The 23,818-nt window shown below is 47.3% G+C and overlaps 1 protein-coding gene across 1 annotated transcript in view; it reads right to left on the bottom strand.

Annotated features, from left to right (window-relative positions):
* Nucleotides 1–9,836: 9,836 nt before the first annotated feature.
* PODXL (podocalyxin like) overlaps nucleotides 9,837–23,818 on the bottom strand; it is an 85,108-nt gene continuing 71,126 nt past the window's right edge. Inside the window, exons 6-9 of the mRNA XM_063134509.1 lie at nucleotides 16,667–16,826; nucleotides 13,711–13,772; nucleotides 12,367–12,534; nucleotides 9,837–10,265 (exon numbers count right to left, since the gene is read on the bottom strand). Of these exons, the coding sequence (XP_062990579.1) occupies nucleotides 10,074–10,265; nucleotides 12,367–12,534; nucleotides 13,711–13,772; nucleotides 16,667–16,826 (582 nt within the window). The 3' untranslated portion in view covers nucleotides 9,837–10,073. The remainder of the gene's footprint in view (nucleotides 10,266–12,366; nucleotides 12,535–13,710; nucleotides 13,773–16,666; nucleotides 16,827–23,818) is intronic.

Below are 23,818 nucleotides of genomic sequence, written 5' to 3'. Positions count from 1 at the left end.
GTTAGTCTAACTTAAGTCCCATTCACTTCAATGGGTCCACTCTAAGGACTAACACCGGATAGAGCCTTTTATCTTACGATGCTCGCTGCACTTTGGACAGGGCTTACCCCCTCTGCGAACACGCCTGAATTTCAATACAACTCTATGTGGTGCTTAAATAATATTTTCAATACAAATATCATAGAGATGTCCATGTTCATATTAAATCAAGCACTTCAATCCAGCTAGTGGTTGTTGTATCCATGCAGAAGCAGCCTTCCACGTAGGGCTGTTGGCGAAATCTGGAGTAGATTCAAATGATCAGGGGTCTGGAAACAGCCTTATGAAGAGAGACTGAAAGAACTGGGCATGTTTAGCCTGGAGAAGAGAAGATTGAGGGGAGACATGATAGCACTCTTCAAATACTGAAAAGGTTGTCACACAGAGGAGGGCCAGGATCTCTTCTTGATCCTCCCAGAGTGCAGAACACGGAATAACGGGATCAAGTTACAGGGATCCAGATTCTTGCTGGACATCAGGAAAAACTTCCTGACTGTTAGAGCAGTACTACAATGGAACCAGTTACCTAGGGAGGTGGTGGGCTCTCCCACACTAGAGGCCTTCAAGAGGCAGCTGGACAACCATCTGTCAGGGATGCTTTAGGGTGGATTCCTGCACTGAGCAGGGGGTTGGACTTGATGGCCTTGTAGGTCCCTTCCAACTCTACTATTCTATGATTCTATGAGTTTGCATTTCTATTATTCCTACCTGCGGGTTTGGCACCAGACTGGCTTTTTCCAGATCATGCGGACTTGCGGACACTAGCTTCTAATTTGTTTGGGGGGGGGGTTGTGCTAATTTGCATTAGCACAAGTTAATGTGCACTTGCACAAATACAGTAATCTGCATTAATGCACATCAGTGCAAGTAGAATGAAATTCTGGTAAAAGAAATCTGATTCCGTCAATGACAGGATGACGGAACAAAGGATTCCAGACAATTTGTGAAACACAGGCGGAAAGTGTTTAATAAAATTTGTACATCCCTGCTTCAACGTATCTACGAACTTTGCTGGATCAGATGAAGAGGCTGTTGCATCCTGTTTCCCACAGTAATGGCCAACCAGATGCACCTAGCCTGCCCACACACACAACCTGAAGACGGCAGGCTTTTTTTTTGTCTTCAGGATTTGGTATTCAGAATTTTGCTGCCTTTGAACAGGGACATTGCATTTGGTTAGCATAGCTAAGAGCTGTTGAAGACCACCTCCTTCTGCATAAACTTGTCTAACCCCCCTTTAAAGCCACATGTGCCTGTGGTCATCACCATAAATAGTAAATTCTGAAAGTTGAATTGTATTATGTGAAGGCGCACCTCTGCCTGCCGCAAATCCATTGCCAAATTTATTGGGTGACCCCAAATTCTAATATTATGAGAGGAACATTTTTCTATTGACTTTCTCCACTGTATGCATAATTTTAAAACATACCCATCTTGGTCCCTGCTGTGTTGTCATTTGCCCCGTAAGTGCAAGAAAAGAGCCCTCCTTAGCCTTTCACAGAGAAGCCGAAGTACTGGGAGAATGAGAGGCATTACTTCATGGGAGGATCTGTAGTTCAGAGGTAGCAATCCCGCTTTGCGTGAAGAAGGTCCTAGTTTCAGTCCCTGCCATTCCCGCTTCCAAGAATCGGTACTGGATGATGGCAAAGGCCCTTCTTGCCTAAAATCCTGAAGAGACTCAGCCAACTGCAGTAGACAGTGGCGGACTAGATAGACAAATAGGTTGACCATCTCTGCCCAGGTAGATCTGGAATTGGCTGCCCCTTCCTGTGGACAGATTAACTACCTTTACTTAACTGGATGCAATATTGTGTGCAGCCCCACAGCCTCGTAGCTGGGTATCGTGTTTCTCAAGACCTCCCGCCGCCTTGGGAGACAATAATGAGGCCTGCTAAGTAATCTACAAAGCTTTATTCAAGCAATAAACATCCCTTCCCACCTGAAGGGAGCCTAATCTCTAGGAACTTTGCTCTAGGCAAAACTATGCAAACTAAGTGAGACAATTGTCCTTTCAAGAAGAATGGAAAGCCCTTTCCCAAAATGTGTTAACTTCAGAGACTGGTTGTGATGCAGCTTCTGACGAGATGCTAGACGGGCTGACTTTCTCTCGCCTTCCTTTAGCTCTGCCTGTTCTTGTGTGTGGCATACTCTAGGATCGGCTAACCTCTCTGTGCCCTCCCATGTGTTATTTACCCTTGAGGAGTAATTCCCAGCTGGTGAAGAGCTCGTGAGAGCTGCCTCCTCCACTGGTATAATCTGGCATGTTTCTGGCATTGTCTCTTCTACTTCAGAGTCTGGTTCTGACTGATCACCTGAAACACCTTCCCTCAAGCCAAGGGGAGCAGAGCTAGACATGACACCGGGACTGTGTGGTTAGGCCTCATCTAGAGTATTGCATCCAGTTCTGGGCTGCACAATTCAAGAAGGACGCAGACAAGCTGGAGCATGTTCAGAGGAGGGCAACCAGGATGATCAGGGGTCTGGAAACAAAGCCCTATGAAGAGAGACTGAAAGAACTGGGCATGTTTAGCCTGGAGAAGAGAAGATTGAGGGGAGACATGAGAGCACTCTTCAAATACTTAAAAGGTTTATTATTTATTTATTTATTTATTTATTACATTTCTATACCGCCCAATAGCCGGAGCTCTCTGGGCGGTTCACAAAAGGTTGTCACACAGAGAAGGGCCAGGATCTCTTCTCGATCCTCCCAGAGTGCAGGACACGGAATAACGGGCTCAAGTTAAAGGAAGACAGATTCCAGCTGGACATCAGGAAAAACTTCCTGTTAGAGCAGTACGACAATGGAATCAGTTACCTAGGGAGGTTGTGGGCTCTCCCACACTAGAGGCCTTCAAGAGACAGCTGGACAGATAAAGTATATCTGTCAGGGATGCTTTAGGGTGGATTCCTGCATTGAGCAGGGGGTTGGACTCGATGGCCTTGTAGGCCCCTTCGAACTCTGTTATTCTATGATTCTATGACTGCCATTGCATCTTCCTTCTCTCCAAAATAACATGTTTTATTTATTGAAAATATTTATGTCAGGTTTTTCTTCTGCATGTTGCAGAAGAAAATAAGAGAAACTTAACACACACACACACAGTCTCTTTGGATCTGAGCCAGTTTTGAGACTGAAGTAGACCTATTACTCAGGGATAATGAATGGACACAGCCTAAATTAAGAAGCAAACATTTTCAACAAGCCATGTTACAACATTAGGAAAGCAATACTTGTTTTCTACCTCCCATGACCCTAGCAAATAAATAAATAAATCAACACTTCACAAAAGAACTTTTTATTGACAGAAATAAGTAGTGTCTTCAAAATATACTTTGTAGGAAAATGCATCAATAATCTTTACAATCCAGTTCCTTGTTAGAATTCCAGTGTATATTAGACTCCTGTTTCGGCGCAAGAAGTGTGCGCTGCGGAAGCTATACAGTGTTAAGGATAGTGTTCAAACGTCTATTACAATCAAAAGGGGCTATATGTATGCCACAGTCCATTCAGATTATGAATTTATACACTTGCTTTGAGGACCAAGCAGGGTGCAATGGGTAACATGTTGGTTCTGGATGAAGGAAACTTGGATCCAAGTCTCTGTTTAGGCTTACAGGATCATGCCATAGTCTTGGGCAAATTGTGCACTCTCCCCTTAACTTGCTTCACTCTGAACATAGAGGATGCAAGAACCCTTCATATACTACAAAAACACACAAAGTGTGATAGAAATAGTAAATTGCAGCAGCAATAATACAAATCCCACAGGCAATGGATGAGCTGACTTCCTGAGTTGCTAGTCCCTAGGGGTCGTCATGTTGTGAATGACTTAAGGGTACAATTCTAGGCATGTTTAGACTGGAAAAAAAGGTCTTATGACTCCCAGCATTGACCAGCCAGCCATGCTGGCTGGGAAATAATGCAATCGTAGGACTTCTTTCTGTCTGACAATGCCTAGGATTGGGCCTTGATTTAATACTTTCTATTAGAATTCTGAAAATTTAGAAATTGTGATTTGTTCTTTGTCCGAACCAGCCATTGACACCTACTTTTGAATAAAAGGGTTGATTGTTTTGGTAAAGGTAAAGAACTTAATATTTTGGCACAAAAAGAGGTTGGTGTTTCGCCACTCCCCACAGGCTGTTCCTGTTCCCATTTCCAAACATAGTTAAGCGAACTTTGCCTGCTTTGCACTGTTGAAGGTCCCTATCAATTGGGAATGACACCACTCTGGGGAAAGAGGCCCAGCAGAGCAACCAAAATAGATGTTAACCCGATTGAACTCTTCTGGATTGGAGCACTGCTGGACTGAATTTAATTCTGGGGGTCGCTCATTCTAGTCTAAACTGCTCATCGAGGAAACGAGACTCTGACCGTGTTCAGGAGACACCTTAAACCACAGCTTTAACCATGGTGAATAAAGCAAAAGGCCTTATTCACTATGGTTAAAGCCGTAGTTTAAGGTGTCTTCTATACAGGGCTTCTGAAACCGAGTCAAAGAAGTTACTGGATGTTCAAGTGGGAATTGATTGGTTCCCCCCTCACCCCCTTTCAAGTTATCTTACATTTCCTTGTGCATATGGGCTAGTAACTTTGAGAGTTTTATTTGCAAGACTGGTATACAGATTTGTATTCATACCCTCCCCACCCCAATGCCCCACTACCTAGAAAAATGCATATTTTCTGCTGTTTTAATAGGGCTGCATTATACTAAAAGGAAGTTTTTAAGGCCATCCTTGCTCTCTAAACAGGAGATCTCTACAGCAATGATTGTTCTGCACAAATGGAAGGGGCATTACTTTTGAACTGGAACTTGCAGACACCTCTGTCAGAATCTGAATGCTGGGCTAGCCCAAAGGGCCAACAGCTAATTTATAAACTGCACTCTTAATTTTTAGTTGAGCAAAAGTCTGAATGGTGCACAACATTGGCTTTGCCCCCTGACTCCCTCCCGGAGGAAGCTACAAGCAGGCAAAGGTCTCTTTTTACAGAATCACAGAATTTTAAGTATTGTAAAGCGGATCGGAGGTCATCAAATCTACCCCCTGCTTAGTGCAGGTCTCTAACCACTACACCCTCCCTGTCAGGTGGCCATCCAACCTGTGCTTAAGTAGCTCCAGTGAAGGGCAGCCCACCATCACCAGAGATGGTTTGCTTTCCCTCCTGAGCAACTATTAGCATTAGGGAACATTGTTTTCACCACACACAAAAAAGGAACCTGTTTTGTTCTCTGAATGATGTCAGTTTTGAGTTAGCAGCTGGGTTTTGTGTTTCTGAAAAAATGGAGGATCAAGAACTGTCTGCGACTTCTCATTGGTCCTAGGAGAATTTGGAACCATCACATCATCTGGTGAAACCCAGTTGGAATGTCTGCAAAGCCTCCTCCATATTGTCTTAAGACTAACCATGTAGACCTCCTGGACTACAAAAAGTCACCTCCAATCTGCAGCCAACCTTTTTTTGGGTGACATCTTGCCCGATGAAGCGATCTCAAAAACTTGCACATTTGTTTTTTTATGATCTTTGAGTTGACCGAACAAAGGCATGACACAATCAAGAGCTTGGGGTTTAAAATAAAAATTCTAACATATAGCTGACATCTGTTTCCTTGCCTTTTCCATCTACTGGTTCTAGTCTTGCCCTCTGAGCCAATACAGGACAACTCTGCTTCATTTGAAGACCACAATCATCTTACTTTTCCCAAGGCTAAACATACTAAGCTCTTTCAACCATTCCTCATAGGACTTGGTTTCTACACCTTTCACCATCCTGGTCACTTTCCTCTGGATGTGCTCATTTCTCAATGTCCTAAAAATGTCCCCCCTCCCATGTGTGGGCCTCAGGAGAGGCTTTGACACAGCTGTTACCATCACCTCTGCTGCTCTCTCCAAAGTACAGAATGCATAAAAGGAAAGCCCTCGGGGAGCACCAGCTTTGGGTGCTGAATGGGTCAAAGGGCTCTGATGCTTTTACTGGAAAGTGTGGCAAGGTGGCTGCTACCAGTACCATGTGGTGGCTGAGTCAATAGCAAAGCTATTGGACCACTGAGGTCATTGCCCGTTGCAATGACCTCAGATCCTCCTCCCATTCAGCAGCAGAAGCTTGTAATCTGCCGGTGAACTGCCTTGTAAGCCATATCTGGCTAAAGACCTCCATGCTGCAAAAGATGAAGTCAAAGAACCCTTTTGCCCGAGTCGTGGCACGGGAGCACAACTGTGAGTGTTTTCCTTGGGATCAGAAGCCAGGTTGTGGACCAGCAAAACAATGGTGTTTTTTTTTTTAAAGTACCACTGTTCCTCTCTCATTACACTCTAAAGGAAATGTTAAACTGAACTCTTTTTATGCTTGCAAAGACGAGCAATTTTATAGGAGATGCCACAGTAGTTAGTTATAATCTTTTTTTTATCAGGGCACCTTCCATTGATGCAGGAGGATGTAGGCACAGAAGTCCGCAGCATTTACAACCTTCCATGCGAAATTCAGTCAGGCCAATAAAGGTATTCCAAATTTTCATCTCTTGTCCCTGAGAACCGTCACAACAATCGCTGTCCTGGACGACTTAATGCACGGCGAACCAATGTTTGGTGTTAGGAGTTCGTTTTCAAAGGAATGGTTAAGGATACGCCTATCTTTGATGGAGGGTTCAAAAAAGTCTGCCCTAAAAAAACCAACACTGTATTTTCACAACCTGAATAGCTCTCATAAATCTGCCTTTTAAGAGAAGGACATATCCAGGAATCCACCCATCCTGTTATCTCCATCTTTCTCTGACCGGGGCTGATTCATCAAAGGCCAATATGGTGTCTTATTATTAATAGGTCTTTGGTGCATTTTATCGCATCCTTCATCTTTCTCTTCTGAATAGGACTGGGGTGGGTCTCTCTTTTCGGCAGTTTCCCTTCAAACTATTTCCCTTGGCAGGCGTAGCGAGACGTTCTCAACACTTTTTTCCTGCATTATATACAGAAAGGCAGGAGTGATAGGTTTGGAGCATGTGGAGGACCGGCCGCTCATGCCCTCGGACTACTTAAGGCTTTGTATGGAGTCTCAGTGAGCGTCCCTTTTTCAATCACCATTAAATGCTGTAGTTGCCATTTGGAAAATGATGCATGTGCAGCACAGCAAGAACGGCTTGGTATGTTTTGTCAAGAGGCGAAATTCGCAGCGACAAATACGCAGCAAGAACTTCGAGAGCCTGGGGCCCTGTGAGATACTGTCCAATTCCTTTGCCAAGATGGAACAAACTTAAGTTGAAATCTCCCACTGTTTCTTGTTAGTGGGAAATTCCATTTCCTTTATACAGCTGAGTAAATCTGCCTTCACAGTAAGCTTCGTCTTGCTTTGAAATCCCCCCTTACGCGGCAGCAGGCACAGAAGATGAACGAAACAGAGAGCCTCGCCCGTAGCTGTAATATTTACTTTTTTTTTAAAAAAAAAAAGGAAGCAAAAACAATACTGGGTTGGACTCTCAGAAATACGTGCCCCGTCAGGGTTGTCTCTGGGCGGTGGAAGCTGATGGCTCCGAAGTCAGTGGGGTGAAGCATCTTGAATAGCTCCCTTAGAGTTGTGGCTGTTTCTACTGAAACCTGGAGTGGATTCACTGCCCCACTGACATTGGGGCGCCCTACCAGCCTTCACTGCCTTGCCCTGAGAGTTGTTTGAATCTAACCATTTCAAATACAGCAACTAGAGACACCGATATTCCAGGGCGACTTTCCCCAATACTATTTAAAATGGCCACGATCCCCAAAAATAAGGTATTTGTAGGATGGCCGGGACTTGAGCCTGCCCAGGCCTACATTTGACACCTGTCATTTTGCAGGCTAACAACAAATAGTGGTGCTCCTGGGTTTCAAAAGCAGCTTGTGCGCCCCCCCCCCCCAGGAGCGACCGTGGCTGCTTGAGAAACGGAAGCCCAGACCTCCTCAGGCTGCCATTTCCTCGGGCCGCGTGCCTCAAAACGTTTCTCATGGACAGACGATTCATGCAACTCGCTGTCGTTCCAGGGAAGCCTCAACGTTTTGTCACGGTGAGCTTCCTGAGTCAAAAGGTTTCGTTACGTAACTGGGTAGTTGGATTCGGGCGAAGTGGGTGCCATTACGGTGGGGGAGGGGGACCTATACATGATTCCAGTCTCTCCCCTCCTCAAGGCCATCTCAATAGTTCTATACCAGTGCCTCCCTCAATCTGTTCCTTTTCGGATGTCTTGTACTGTATGACTCCCGTGAACCCCAGCCTGTAGGGACGACTGGCAGGGCTGAATGGCATGGTAGTCTAAAACGTCTGGAGGGAGCCATGTCAAGGAAGGCTGTTCTATAACCTCAGGATCCAACCAGATGTTGCTTTTATGGCATGGTTGGAAACCACATGTGCGTTTGTAAAACCTAAACGACAAAATCAGCCGCGAACTGGCGGGTGTGAAGACGGTTCGTTGGGTCCATCGTGTGTACAGAGAAGTTTACCCCTTCCCTCCTCAACCGCAAGCCACAGAAAGATCTCGCTGGCACAGCCATTATCCTCAAGGGAAAAACACACACCCTTCTTTAGCACCAGTGACAAACTTTCCTTCTCCCACAACGCTAACTGTTGTTCTTTGGGGGGGAAAGTTACAGAGGGGTTTGTTTTTGTGTGTAATGGACCATGGCTGGGATGCAAAGGGTTAAATGCCTCCTGCTAGCACACTGTGGATCGGATGGAAATCACCCCCATCCTTAGTATTCTTTCTCTCCCTCCCTCCCTCCCTCCCTCCCTCCCTCCCTCCCTCTCTCTCTTAAATTAAACCTAGGTGTGGTTGTTCACCATGCAAACACATGCAATAAAAGTAATGTCTAGTTTGGCCCTGAGTGCTTAAATGAGGCAGTATTAGCTCAATACCTCAAAGGCACATATCTCGCGTATCTCCCCTCCATTATTATTTTTTAACATAAGCAAAGGTTTTAACCTTTGCTGGCAAATGTTGCTTGAGCTATTGATGAGGAATAACACACACACACAAAGAGCAAATGCTCTTGGGAACAGGTTAATAACACACACTCACCCAAACTTTTAGCTCAATGCACACTGCTTTCCCAAACCCACACCTCTCTAGGAGAGAGGCGATTTAATCCTGGCTCTCGCTGTAAGAGCAGGCCTATAAAACTTGCAGTGAGCTTTGCTTTACTCCGCTGTGCAAATTGCGTGCCTCCTCTTGGCAGGACTCTGAATCGGCGCCGCTGGTCTGCTGCGTCTCTCGTCGCCCGTCTGGGTTCCGGCGGGGCTTCCTCCCGCCATGTGGCATCTGCAAGCAGATGGTGCGACACGTTTTTCGAGACGGAGCAGCAGACACCGCTGGTGCCAGCCTCCGCTTGCAAAATGCGAACGCGCCCAGTCCTGGCAAGGGAGCGGTCAGGAAACCTTCCTGGGTGTTCTAGGCGCTCCCAGATTTCTGACTCGAGCGGTTCTCAATGTGCCAGCGAAAGGCTGTATCCAGGCTTTTGGGGATGGAGAAGGTCTATTTTATCTGCACCAACCTATTGCCATATTCAGGGCGTTCCCAGCTAGCTTTGCAGCCATGAGGACTAGCGACTTGTTTTCCTATTAAAATGAGAGGGGAGGCTGTAAAAAGAAAAAAGAGGTTTCTATAGGGTTGTGAAAGGACAACTTCCCCTATGGCCTGTACCCAACGCACCCAATCCCAGGTCCTATGCCCACTTGATCTGGAAAAGCGTCTTTTTACCTGCTTCTTGTCTGGATTGCCCAACGCTGAACTCTCCTGCCTGTCCTAATCAATGCTTAAATAGGAGGCACTGTCTTTAAATATATATCTATATCTATATATATACACACACACACACATACACATACAATTTTGCTTAGAAAGCCAATGGGATTTAAAAACAAACAAACCCAAAATTTGGCCCATGAACCCTTCTCAGAATTGCAATGCTTCTTGATGTTGGCACTTGTGGCTGTAGGTTTTTCTCCCCCCTTTTTAATTTTTTTTTTTGCTTAGTATGAAGTTCATTCTCTCTCTCTCTCTCTCTCTCCTTTGCAATTATAAATGTGTGTCCTCTTCCTCCACATCCTCTTTCGTGAGGCTGTCCATGGGCACGATCCAGCTGTCAGCAAGCTCTCCGTTCAGGTTGACTTTCTTCTCCTGCATCTCTGATGAGGTCTCCATCACCTCCAGGGTCGGGTTGTCGTGATAACCATTCTCCATCGTTTGAAGCTCTTCGGTCAGACGTTGCTGTAAAATGGGAGTGGGGGGGGGGGGACACACAGGAAGGGAGCTGAAACCAGACTGAAAAGGCTCGGTTCTGCTCACACATGTGACCGTAACTCAAAGATGTAGCAGTGGAGGCTGGTCAGTGGGGCAGCAAATCCGCTCCGGGTTTCAGTCAAAACTCCAAAGGAGCTCCTTTATTTATTTATTTATTTATTTATTTATTTATTTATTTATTTATTTATTTATTGCACTTATATACCACTCCCATAGCCAGGGCTCTCTGGGCGGTTTACAGAAATTCTAAAATTAGGATAAAAACCAGTATACAAAATTTTAAAATACTAAAACACAGAACATACATAAAGCATTAAAAACCGTTAAAAAGTAAACATGTGGGTGATTAAGATGTGCCGCCATATGCCTGGGCAAAGAGGAAAGTCTTAACCTGGCGCCGGAAAGATAGCAGCGTTGGCGCCAGGCGAGCCTTGTCATGGAGACTGTCCCACAGTCTGGGGGCCACCACTGAAAAGGCCCTGTCCCTCGTTGCCATACTCCAAGCCTCTCTCGGAGTAGGCACACGGAGGAGGACCTTAGATGTTGAATGTAGTGACCGGGTATATTCACGTCGGGAGAGGCGCTCCGACAGGTATTGTGGTCCCAAGCCATGTAAGGCTTTATAGGTCAAAACCAGCACCTTGAATTGGGCTCGGAAACATACAGGCAGCCAGTGCAAGCGGACCAGAGCAGGTGTTATATGGTTGAACCTTCTGGTTCCCGAAATCAATCTGGCCGCTGCATTTTGCACGAGCTGCAGCTTCCGAACCGTCTTCAAAGGCAGCCCTACGTAGAGTGCATTGCAGTAATCTAACTTGGAGGTTTACCAGAGCATGGACAACTGAAGCCAGGTTATCCCTGTCTAGATAGAGTTCTGACTGAAACCCAGAGCGGATTAACCGCCCCACTGACCTCGGAGCCACCAGCCTTCGCTGATGCTTGCTTGGTATAGGAAAGGCCCCAGGTTCAATTTCTGGCATCTCCAATTAAAACGACCAGGAAGCAGGTGATGGGGAAAAGCTCTGCTTCAGACCCCGCCTGTCGGAGCAGACAATTCTGAGCTAGAAGGACAGTGCTGGGGGAAGAAGCTCAGTGGCCCCAGGTTCAATCCTTGACATCTCCAGCTAGGGTTGGAAGAAGGCTTGTCTGCAACCCGGAGGAGCCACTGACAGTCAGCGTAGACTGGGGTGGGTGGGGGTCCTGTAGACCTCTAGAGGTTTTCAGACTGCAACTACTGTCATCCTTGACTGTTGACTCTGCTGGCTGAGGCTGATGGGAGTTGGAGTCCAACAGCTGCTGGAAGGTCACTGTTCCCCCAACCCTGGAGAAGTCGATTCTGAACTAGATGGACCAAACGACTGGTCTGTTATAAGGCAGTTTCCACGCTCCTCTGAGAAACCAGTGGTGGGCAGAGCTGAAGGACTCTGCATGATAGAGTTTTGGGGATCCCTCCTCAGAAACTCTCCTAGTCTTATCAAAAGGTGACAATTCCTTGAAATGTCTATGGATCTTTCTCCCAAGCACACATTTAAGAGGAACCTCGCCGGATCAGACTGAGGGCTTAAATAGTCTGACATCTTTTATGTGACCAGCAGTCAACTCTGACAGCTTCCAATCAGAGCATGAAGGCATCTGTTTCCATTGGTACTTGGAGAGAGATGGCTCTCGACCAAATGAGTTTCTATTTAACAGCTGCTGTGATAAGTGATTCCCTTTCTCCATGACTTTCTCTTTTAAAGCCCTGCAAGCCCATTATTAAATCAAAAGTTATCAAACATATAGAAGGAGAAGTCCTGCTGAAAAAGAATCAACGCATGGAAGGACAAGTCCTGCTGAAAAAGAATTAACAAGGCTTCTGCAAACGCAAGTCCTGTCTCGCTAACTTTTAGGGATGGCCTTCCAGATGTTGCTGAACTACAACTCCCATCAGTCCTAGCCAGCATAGGCTATGGTGAGAGATAATGGGAGTTGCAGTCCAACAACATCTGGAGGACCACATGTCGATAACTCAACGCAAAGGAAGGCCTTTTGTTCCCGTGGCATCCTACAAAACCTAAGTCCTGGTTACCTGGTCCTTCCTGTGAGAAAGGCGCTGGTGGCAGCAGCCATAGATGGCGGCCACGAGAAGCAGGGAAGCCGCCATGCAGACGATGGTGATGATCAAAGGCATGCCAAAGCGGTCCTCGGCGTCAATGTCCAGGGGCTTGTCGCCATAGGTCACGTTGCTCACGCCAAGCTGTGGGAGGAAGGCGGGAGTGAGCGGCTGGGAGCAAAGGAGGCATCGCAGGCCCTTGCTGATCACCGCACAAAGCCACTGCTGTGTGCCCCTGGGTGGGTTTGGCATGCGTTTCTCACCAGAGCTTGCACAACCTCCCCCCGATTCGACTCAAAGGCCAATTCAGAGCTTCCAAATCGGCCTTGATTTGACTCCGGGTGCCTCGGTCCACTTTGGGTTTGGTTCCAAATCTGAAGCAGGCCAGCTGTTGCACTTTCCCGGGCACGAGGCCAACCAGGAATCCATAGAACTCCCCTCCTGCGTCCCCTGAACCTGTTGAGCTGCTGCCCCCTGCCTGTGGGAGTGACCTGAAGCCTCCGCGTGCCCCAGTGAGCCAGGACAGCCGCTCTGGCCTGCTGTATATCTACTATTGTAACCTACGGCGGCCATGGGGGTTGACAGTGGCTGGCCACAGGCCGAATCATCCCAAAGTGCTGCGGCTGCTTGAATCCAAGGCAGCCCAATCCCACCCTGAACCAGATTCGGCCCGAATCGTCCCACTTCGACTTGAGTTCAGGGTTCGGGACAGAGGCGAAGCACGCCCCTCTTTCTCGGGCCTTCTGTCTGTCTGCCCGGATCCAAGCCCTGCTCTGTGCACTCTGAACTCTCGGAGTCACATTCCCTCCCACCTGGGGTCCCAAACGGCGCAAAAGCTGAACAATCGGTGGTTGAGGGAAAGGGGATGGTTTCCACACTGTCGCTCTGGGCCTTCGTAGGAACATAAGAAGTGCCCGGATGCTGAATCAGACCGAGGGTCCATCTAGTCCAGCACCCATGTTCCCCAGCAACTGGTGCACACAGGCTTACTGCCTCGGATACTGGAGGTAGCACACGGGGCTGCTGGGAACGTGGCAAACCGGCGTGGTGTCTTGCAAAATGAGGGGCACATCCCTATAGGTCAGCCTCTCCCCTTCTGGTGCCCTCCAGGTGCGATGGAATGAAATCTCCGTCATCCCCAGCCAAGCTGACCAAATGGTCAGGGATGATGGAAGCTGCAGTCCAACAGCATCCGGAGGCCCAGGGTTGGGAAAGGCTGCTCAGTCCCTGCGCTACAACGTCTCTGACGCTGGATCTAGCTGGGAGAGGTGCGAGGAAACGGAAGGAAGGGTGCTCCCTTGAGGCACCTCCCTGCCTTACCTTCTCCAGTTCCGCCCTCTTCACCGCCAAAACGTCGGAGAGCTCTTCATCCACGGAGTGCGCTAAGGGAAGGAGACAAAAGGGAGGTTGAGAGAGAAAAACAGCCTCATTCCAGCCTCATTAGCAGGGCTGCAGGCCAACTGGGCTCCCCCAATTGGTTTCATTCCTCCTCCTAGTAGCGACCGGAGGTGCTGAGTGCCGATACGCCTGTAGCCAAAGCGGTTCCGCCGAGACACGAGGACGAGGCCTCAGCACCTCCAGGGCAACCAAGGCTTAAGCCGAAGGAGTAGCCTGTAAAAGGGCATGATGGGCTTTCTGCCCGGGAGCACCTGGCGCATTAAGGATTTGTGGCAAGTCCCCTCGACTCTCGTACGAAGGCAAAGCTTCGTTTCTGAACATCATATGCTCTTTTCTATGTTATAGAGCTGATAGACCCGTGGCGTAATTGTGATGGCGATCAACTTGGATGGCTTTAAAAGGGGGTTGGATAAATTCCTGGAGGAGAAGGCTATCAGAGGCTACTCCTCCTCATGGCTATGTGCTACCTCCAGTATCAGAGGCAGTAAACCTGTGTGCACCAGTTGCTGGGGTCATGGGTGGGAGGGTGCTGTTGCACCATGTCCTGCCTTAGAATCATAGAATAGCAGAGTTTGAAGTTCGAGTCCAACCCCCTGCTCAGTGCAGGAATCCACCCCAAAGCATCCCTGACAGATGCTTGTCCAGCTGCCTCTTGAAGGCCTCTAGTGTGGGAGAGCCCACCACCTCCCTAGGTAACTGATTCCATTGTCGTACTGCTCTAACAGTCAGGAAGTTTTTCCTGATGTCCAGCTGGAATCTGGCTTCCTTTAACTTGAGCCCGTTATTCCGTGTCCTGCACTCGGGGAGGATCGAGAAGAGATCCTGGCTCTCCTCTGTGTGACAACCTTTCCAGTATTTGAAGAGTGCTACTATGTCTCCCCTCCATCTTCTCTTCTCCAAGCTAAACATGCCCAGTTCATTCAGTCTCTCTTGTTGGTCCCTGGCCGACGGCTGGCCGGCCACTGTGTGAACAGTGCTGGTACTCTGTTCACACATTGGCCAGCCAGCTATCGGCCAGGGATGAACAAGCAGGACATGGTGCAACAGCACCCTCCCACCCATGTTCCCCAGCAACTGGTGCACACAGACCCTTGGTCTGATCCAGCAGGGCACTTCTTATATTCTTCTGCCATGTCATGTTAAAATCAATTTCATTCTCAGTCTGGGCCAGGATCTCCGAACACCTGCTCCACATATATCCATGAAGACTTAGGTGCAGCTCTGGAGAGCATTTTGATGCAGTCATAAAGAGGGAGCTCCTCTGAGCATGTGCAGAACACCTTACCCTCGCCACTAAGAAACTAAGTATATATGTGGCATTGGGGACAGAGACTCCAGTGGGGAGGGTGCATCTTGCAGACAGGTGTTAAGCCCCAGCGCCTCTCATATTAAAGATTAACCACCGCTTTCCTAAGGAAGGTGTTTTGGGATTGCGGTATAAGGAACAAGAATTATGCTCCCATCCTGCCTCCTCTTCCTTCTCCAGGGCCTACCCAGATCAATTTTAAATCGAAGAATTTTAAGATGTTGCGATTGTTGTTTTAATATTGTATCTGTCTTATATGCTTTTAAAACCAGTTTTATGTATTGTATTTAATGTAGTTCCCCGCCTCGATCCAGAGGGAGAGGTGGGTAAGAAATAATAATAATAATAATAATAATAATAATAATAATAATAATAATGATGGTGCCCATTATTAGGAAGGGAGTGAAGGCATCTCTCTTTAGCTATGAAGAGAGACTAAAAGAACTGGGCATGTTTAGCCTGGAGAAGAGAAGATTGAGGGGAGACATGATAGCACTCTTCAGATACTTAAAAGGTTGTCACACAGAGGAGGGCCAGGATCTCTTCTCGATCCTCCTAGAGTGCAGGACACGGAATAACGGGCTCAAGTTAAAGGAAGCCAGATTCCAGCTGGACATCAGGAAAAACTTCCTGACTGTTAGAGCAGTAAGACAATGGAACCAGTTGCCTGGTGAGGTTGTGGGCTCTCCCACACTAGAGGCCTTCAAGAGGCAGCTGGACAACCATCTGTCAGGGATGCTTTAGGGTGGATTCCTGCATTAAGCAGGGGTTGGACTCGATGGCCTTGTAGGCCCCTTCCAACTCTGCTATTCTATGATTCTAGCTCTGAGAGCAATCCTATGGCCTGAGGACTCATAGGATATTGGGGATTTTCCGCAGACAGAGCCATGGCCTTGGGCAGAGGGGTGGAATTCCTGGACGGATTTCCCACTCATCCCAGCCCTCTCCTGAGGTCAATGTCACGATCTCGGGAGGGGAGGAAATAGGCCTTTTATGGGGGGCACTCCGGGCGGGGAAGAGAGAGGATGTGGATCCACCCAATCCACAAGCCTCTTGGCCCTCATCCACAAACGCACGTTAGCTGCCTGGGCTCAGAGGCCCATTTCACAGAAACCCAAGGGAAGGAGGAGGCTGGAGTGGCTAAACGGGCTCTGTGGCTTCCACCGTTCCCCTGGCCCAGCACAGAATGGACTTAGGCCTCCATGATTGGATCCCTCCATCTATTGAGCATCAACAGGGTAGGACTGCGCTTTTAGCCTTTTAAATTACGTTGTTGTCAATAGCTGCCTTTCAGCTTTTGATACCTGCTTTTTTTAATTGGGTTTAGCTTTTCTTGTTCTGAATTGCTACATGCTGTCCTGATGGCTTTTTAGCCAGCAAGGCGGAGTATAAATGTTAAAAGTCCATAAGTAAGAGGCGAGGATATCAAACAATGCTGATGTTTGGGCCTGGGAACCCGTTGAGTTGAGGTGGATTCCAAAGCGGCTCTCCACAAGGGGGCAGCACAGCACAGAGCTGAACATTCCAGGTTCTAGTCCCGGGGAAGCCGCCAACGCAGCGCACGGCACCTACTTGTCACAGACACGCCGATGACAACCAGTTTCTTGGGATTATCTGCAACGGAGGCCATCTTCACGGTGCAGTCGTCCCGGCTCTGGTTGAAATTGGCCTTCACAGCTGTGCACAGTAGGCTGAGGAGCGGCTTCTTCAGTTGGCTGTCCTCCAAACTTTCCTGTGAGAAGAAGAGCACTCATTATCGTTGTGGGCTTTGTCGGCAGCTCCTATGGGAAGACCTCAGAACCTTTCCCCAATTCATGGGAGATGGGGCCATCAAAGGCTACTAGTCCCGATGGCTATGTGTTACCTCCAATATGGGAGGTACTAAGCCTGTGTACATCAGTTGCTGGGGGACATGGGTGGGGGAGGGTGCTGTGGCACCCGTGTCCTGCCTGTGGGTTTCCCCGTGGGCAGCTGGTTGGCCCATGTGTGAACAGAATGCTGGACTAGGTGGACCCTTGCTCTGATCCAGCATGGCTCCTCTTATCACACAACATCCATTATTGGTCCTCTAAAATAACCCCAACTCTCCTTTCTGAGAGCTGCAATGGCTGCTTTGTTTTATTCCTGCTACATTGCTCTCCTGCTCACTGTTCGTCTTGGGATTCATAGCAGCAGAGAGGAAAGATGTTGTATGTTTCACTTTTTCCGTTCTGCTGCAAGAAGCAACCAGGGTTTGCTGGAGGAAGGGTGAGCGGGTGGGTGGCAGCTGCCCCGAGAGGCTGAAAGTGGGCTCTTCTGGGTGCCTGCAGCAGTTATCACAGGCACTTAGAGTCTTCTACCCACATCTGGCTTTATTTTGGGGCCCAGGTGTGAACAGGCTCCAAGTAGGAGCAGGGTGAATTTTTCTCAACATGTACACATTGGAGTTTATTTTATTTATTTATTACATTTTTATACCGCCCAATAGCCGAAGCTCTCTGGGCGGTTCACAAAAATTAAAACCATAATACAACAACCATCAGTCTAAAAACACAAATACAGTATAAAAAGCACATGTTCACATGGCAGGTTTTCCAGATCCTCCCAGGACACGGAATAACGGGCTCCAGTTACAGGAGGCCCGATTCCGGCTGGACATCAGGAAAAACTTCCTGACTGTTAGAGCAGTATGGCAATGGAACCCATGAACTAGGGAGGTTGTGGGCTCTCCCGCACTAGAGGCATTCAAGAGGCAGCTGGACAGCCATCTGTCAGGGATGCTTTAAGGTGGATTCCTGCACTGAGCAGGGGGGTTGGACTCGATGGCCTTATAGGCTCCTTCCAGCTCTACTATGATTCTGAGTCTTCTCCACTGGCTTCTGCATCCATCACATGCTCATTGTCTTCACCTTCAAAGCCCTCCCTAGACTTGCCTTCCCCTTGATCTTTCTGCCTGTGTGTCCTCATCTATCCTCCTCGGACATTTCTCCTCCTCCTCCACTATGCGCTGGGAAGCCTGAAGGTCCCCGGCTGCCTGGAACAACGACTCAATCTCCCTTATCGTCCATTTCCACAACACCTCCATGGTTCCCCACTTCTCTCTCTCTCTCTCCCTTCAAGTCGTCTTCAACAAAACCTTGGCCGTGCTGGCTGGGGATTATCGGGGTTCTAGTCCAGCACATATGGATGGCATCAGAGTGGGGAAGCCTGCTTTAGCCTCACTCCCTGCAGAAACTAAGCTATAAATATGCACTTTTGTCCAAATTATCCTCTATTTCAGTGGTTTCCAATTGGTGGTCCGTGGACCCCAGGGGGTCCGTGGCAGCATTCACATATTCAGCATTCATTTCTGGAGTCCAGTGATGACGAATTCCTACCAGCAGTAAAATATAACATCACTGGGCACCTGCGTGATTTAGCGACTAGCTTCAGAGATTACTTCCCTGCACCTAATCCTGAAAACTCATGGATAAGGAATCCTTTTGAATGTGGTGATGTACAATTAACTCTTTCTGCGGAAGAGCGAGATGCACTTGTTGATGTGACTTCATTTTTCAAAGAATATAGACGGGACCGATTATGGGTGAAGGTTTTTCCTGATTTTAAGAAGTTAGGTGAAAAAGCTTTGAAACTTCTAGTTCCCTTTTGTTCCACATATCTTTGTGAACAAACATTTCCGACATTTTGTTATATGAAGAACAAGCATAGAAATTGGCTCAATGTTGATCCAGATTTGAGATTAAAAGTAGGAAATATTGAACCGGATGTGGAAGGGATTGTTCGGGACAAAAAGAGGCACGATTTCTCCCATCACGTTTAGGTTTAGTAGCTGCTAGACATGTCATAATTTGTTCAATTGTAAACTAGACGTTAGTAAAATTAAATTTGTCTTTATATTCCTAACTAAATCATTGTCATTTTTGCTTGGTAATATCACAAATATCACGTATTTTATGGCCTGTTCTTCAGTATCCCTAAAATCCTTTGCTTATTAGGGGCTACCCCTTATTTTCTCCAAAAAATTGCTTCACACAGGTAACTACCACAGAGATAACAACTTTTTCAAAAGGAGGGGGTCCATGGCTTGGCATTTGAAAAACAAGGGGTCCACAGTACTTATCTAATTGGGAACCACTGCTCTATTTGGACAAATGAGTCCCCATGCAGAGCCTGACCCTCCAAGTAGGAGCGTGAAACCACAGCAGAGCAGTGCCTCCAACTCCCAACTGAGACGGTCATCCCAGAAGGATACCATGATTGATGGTATCGTACATGGTGTGTACTTTCTCATATCTGGCCCAAATCAATTGCCGATCAGTTTCATGGGGTGACCCCTGCTCTATTCTAATTTTGTGAGAGGGGGGCTATCCAGTCCCTCATTATAGATCTCTCCTATGACCATGAAAGACAGCTTATCCACCAGTACCAAACCTCTCTGGGCATGCGTAAATGCAAAAGGACAGAAGGTATGTTCTAAGGTGCACTGTTACTTCATTCAGGAAGGTCTAAGTATCATGCCACGTGAACTGTGTGTATGCCTGACAAGGGTGGGTGGGTGGGTGGGTGGTTGGAGCAGCAGAAAGTATTTTGTAATCAGTTACCTAGGGATGTTGTGGCCTCTCCCACACTAGAGGCCTTCAAGAGGCAGCTGGACAACCATCTGTCAGGGATGCTTTAGGGCGGATTCCTGCATTGAGCAGGGGGTTGGACTCGATGGCCTTGTAGGCCCCTTCCAACTCTGCTATTCTATGATTCTGTGTCGCAGCAGATGGGTAACCATTTCAGATCCACAAGGGTTACACCATGTCAATAACTAATTCTATATTCTCCCTTAAATTGGGGTGGGGGGTGGGGAAAGCCAGGAATGGATTTTTGTGTGAATGGGCTGTGAGCTGTGAGTTCAGTTCTGGTACGGCCAATCCATCCTTGGGCTGAGGCACCCTGCTCCTTAATTCTCAATATACATCAGCCCCCTGAGCAACTGTTTTGTACTTAGATTCAGTTGGCTGCCCTCCAGGATGTAGCAAAAAATAAATGAAAAGATGCCACAATCCCAACGTCTACCCACCCCTGCCCCCAAACACTCCTGTTTGACTGTTAAAATGTCTCTTTCCCATAACACAACCCGGAGTCCTTTGCAACATGCAAGGATGCCTCGGCAGACATGTTTACGTCTAAAAGTCTTCCCCACCCTAGAATCATAGAATAGCAGAGTTGGAAGGGGCCTATAAGGCCATCGAGTCCAACCCCCTGCTCAATGCAGGAATCCACCCTAAAGCATCCCTGACAGATGGTTGTCCAGCTGCCTCTTGAATGCCTCTTGTGTGGGAGAGGCCACAACCTCCCTAGGGAACTGATTCCATTGTCGTACTGCTCTAACAGTCAGGAAGCTTTTCCTGATGTCCAGCCGCAATCTGGCTTCCTGTAACTTGAGCCCGTTATTCCTTGTCCTGCACTCTGGGAGGATCGAGAAGAGATCCTGGCCCTCCTCTGTGTCACAATCTTTTAAGTATTTGAAGAGTGCTATTATGTCTCCCCTCAACCTTCTCTTCTCCAGGCTAACCATGCCCAGTTCTTTCAGTCTCTCTACATAGGGCTTTGTTTCCAAATCCCTGATCATCCTTGTTGCCCTCCTCTGAAAACGCTCCAGCTTGTCTGCGTCCTTCTTGAATTGTGGAGCCCAGAACTGGACGCAATACTCTAGATGAGGCCTAACCAGGGCCGAACAGACAGGAACCAGTACCTCACGTGATTTGGAAGCTATACTTCTATTAATGCAGCCCAAAATAGCATTTGCCTTTCTTGCAGCCCTATCGCACTGTTGGCTCATATTCAGCTTGCGATCTACAACAATTCCAAGATCCTTCTCGTTTGTCATATTGCTGAACCAAGTATCCCCCATCTTGTAATTGTGCCTTTGGTTTCTAATGCCTTTGATGCCTTCTAGTTCCTTTGGGGTACAGTTCCCAGCATTCCTGACTTTGGATTATTCTGGGGCTGATGGGAACTGAAGTCCAAAACATCTGGATAATACCAGGCTGAAGAAGGCAGATGTAGAATAAGAGACCCAGAAGACAGAAAGTTTGAAAAACACCATCCTAGGAGAGGCTTCGAGGAAGACCTGCTTTCCGGTAGTGTCCCGACTAAATTGTTTCCCGTTCTCCTATGGGCTTGTTTGGTCCAGGAGACAGAGATGAGTTCAAAAGTCATCTCTTTTTCACATCATGCGCCAGATCAGACTTGGCTGCTGCTGCTCCTGCCCTTCTTTATCTGAAGCCTGCAGCTTGGAGAATTACAAGAATAGCAACTCCCACAGGGCCTTGTCATGGAGCGAGGGTGGGGCTGCTTCCCCCCCGCCCCCAACAAAGGTCACATCCACCCCACCCACCCACGCACTGAAAAGGAACACCCTGTCACAAAGAGCCAGGCTTTATTTTGCTTGATGCATGTTACAGCATAGCTTCGAGCAAGGTACCGTGGGGCTATCGGGGGAAATCCACAATGGTTTCAAACGAATTCGGACTTCTAGGAACCCAACTGGCAGATTCTGCAGCAAACTGCCATTTATTTATTTATTACATTTCTATCCCGCCCAATAGCTGAAGCTTTCTGGGCGGGTTAGAAAAATTAAAACCACAAACACAGCATAAAACATTATAAAATGCTGAGAAGTAAGCAGCAGTGAGGCATCCTTCCATTATGCCTGGATCTGTATGAGGCTATTCGAGGGAGAAGGAGAGGAACCGGCACTGGGTCCATGACCTGCTGAACTTTGCAACTAAGAATCAAGTGCCTAAATTTGCTGCTTCTTTTTCCTCCTCCCTCCCAACTCCCTTTCCTTTCGTGTCATGTTTTTCAGATTGTAAGCCTGTGGGCAGGGACTGTTTTAAGGAATATTTTTGTAAGCCGCCTTGAGAGCCTTTTTTAGCTAAAAAGCGGGATAAAAGTGTTATAATAAATAAATAAATAAAATAAAAAATAAAAGCTTAAAACAACATAAATGTACAAGCAGAATGAAACCTATCAGCAATGCAGAGATTTAAGATAGATTTAAAACAACAGAGCTAAAAGACTAGAATTCTAAAATGCCTGGGAAAATATGGATTGTGAGACTTGCAGACCATTTTTTCACTTTTGGCGGTGGGGGGGGGGCATTAGCTCAAGCGGAATGAAATTCTCGTACGTCCTTAAAAATATATCCAATTCCATCAATGAGCAGATGATGGAATGAAAGATGCCTGACAATCCACGAAGAAACAGAGATGGAATGGGTGTCACACAATCCATGCATCCAAAAGCAACAGTTTTGAGATGCTCCAGATGATAACTGTTATGCTTGTTTCACTGCTCCGATAATAATAGCAGCAACAACAAGAAGCATTTTATGTAATTCAAGGTGCTTCACTTACATTATCTTGGTAATCACACACATTATCTTCGTAATCCTTATTTCCCTAACCGGTTGCCCTCCAGATGTATAGAACTACAACTTCTATCAGCTCCATCCTTATCTGCAGGGCAAGATAGAACAACCGAGTAGTAGTATTACAGCTAGGGGGAGGAGAAGCCTGTGGTTGACCCAAGCCACAATCCTGTACACACTCAATAAGGAGTTATCCCCACTCAACCCAACGGGGCTTACTTCTGAGTGAGTAGACATGTACAACAAAGCAGTCAGGATTCTGGTTCATGCTTCAGTGCTTAAAGTGCAATACCAAGCATGTTAACTCAGAAATTAATCCCGTTGAATTTACACCAGTAAGTGCACACGGAATGGCAGCCCAGGCCGCTAAGCTATCCTAGCGTAATGAGTAAATGCCATGGATATTTAGGTCCGTGGAGCCTACTGGCTGGTAAGCTCCCAGAATGATATTTTGAAAGATGTTTAATTTTGAACCACACATTTTCTTACTGCTTAGAAAAGATAAATGTATAGTACAATGTGGACATTATTTATATATTTATTATTGCATTTATATCCTGCCTTTTTTCCTCCAAGGAACCCAAGGCGGCGTACATAATCCTCCTCCTCTCCATTTTATCCTCACAACAACAACCCTGTGAGGTAGGTTGTTCAAGTGTCCTTCTAGGACGCTTGTCTGCGTCCTAGAAGGACGCAGACAAGCTGGAGTGTGTTCAGAGGAGGGCAACCAGGATGACCAGGGGTCTGGAAACAAAGCACTATGAAGAGAGACGGAAAGAACTGGGCATGTTTAGCCTGGAGAAGAGAAGATTGAGGGGAGAAAGGATAGCACTCTTCAAATATTTAAAAGGTTGTCACACAGAGGAGGGCCAGGATCTCTTCTCGATCCTCCCAGAGTGCAGGACACGGAATAACGGGCTCAAGTTAAAGGAAGCCAGATTCCAGCTGGACATCAGGAAAAACTTCCTGACTGTTAGAGCAGTACGACAATGGAATCAGTTACCTAGGGAGGTTGTGGGCTCTCCCACACTAGAGGCCTTCAAGAGGCAGCTGGACAACCATCTGTCAGGGATGCTTTAGGGTGGATTCCTGCATTGAGCAGGGGGTTGGACTCGATGGCCTTGTAGGCCCCTTCCAACTCTGCTATTCTATGATTCTAGGTTGGGCTGAGAGTCTGTGACTGGCCCAAAGTCACCCAGTGGGTTTCCGTGGCCAAGTATGGACTAGAACCCAGATCTCCCGACTCCCAGTCCAACACTTTAGCCAATACACCACACATGTTGGCCCTTTGTTGCTACTTTTGCCAAGAGCTGCATCAGGAA

This window comes from Elgaria multicarinata, chromosome 9 (genome assembly GCF_023053635.1).
Source record: "Elgaria multicarinata webbii isolate HBS135686 ecotype San Diego chromosome 9, rElgMul1.1.pri, whole genome shotgun sequence".
NCBI classification, from domain to species: Eukaryota; Metazoa; Chordata; class Lepidosauria; order Squamata; family Anguidae; genus Elgaria; species Elgaria multicarinata.
Note: the sequence above shows the minus strand (reverse complement) of the source record. Positions and strands in the feature narration are given on the sequence as shown.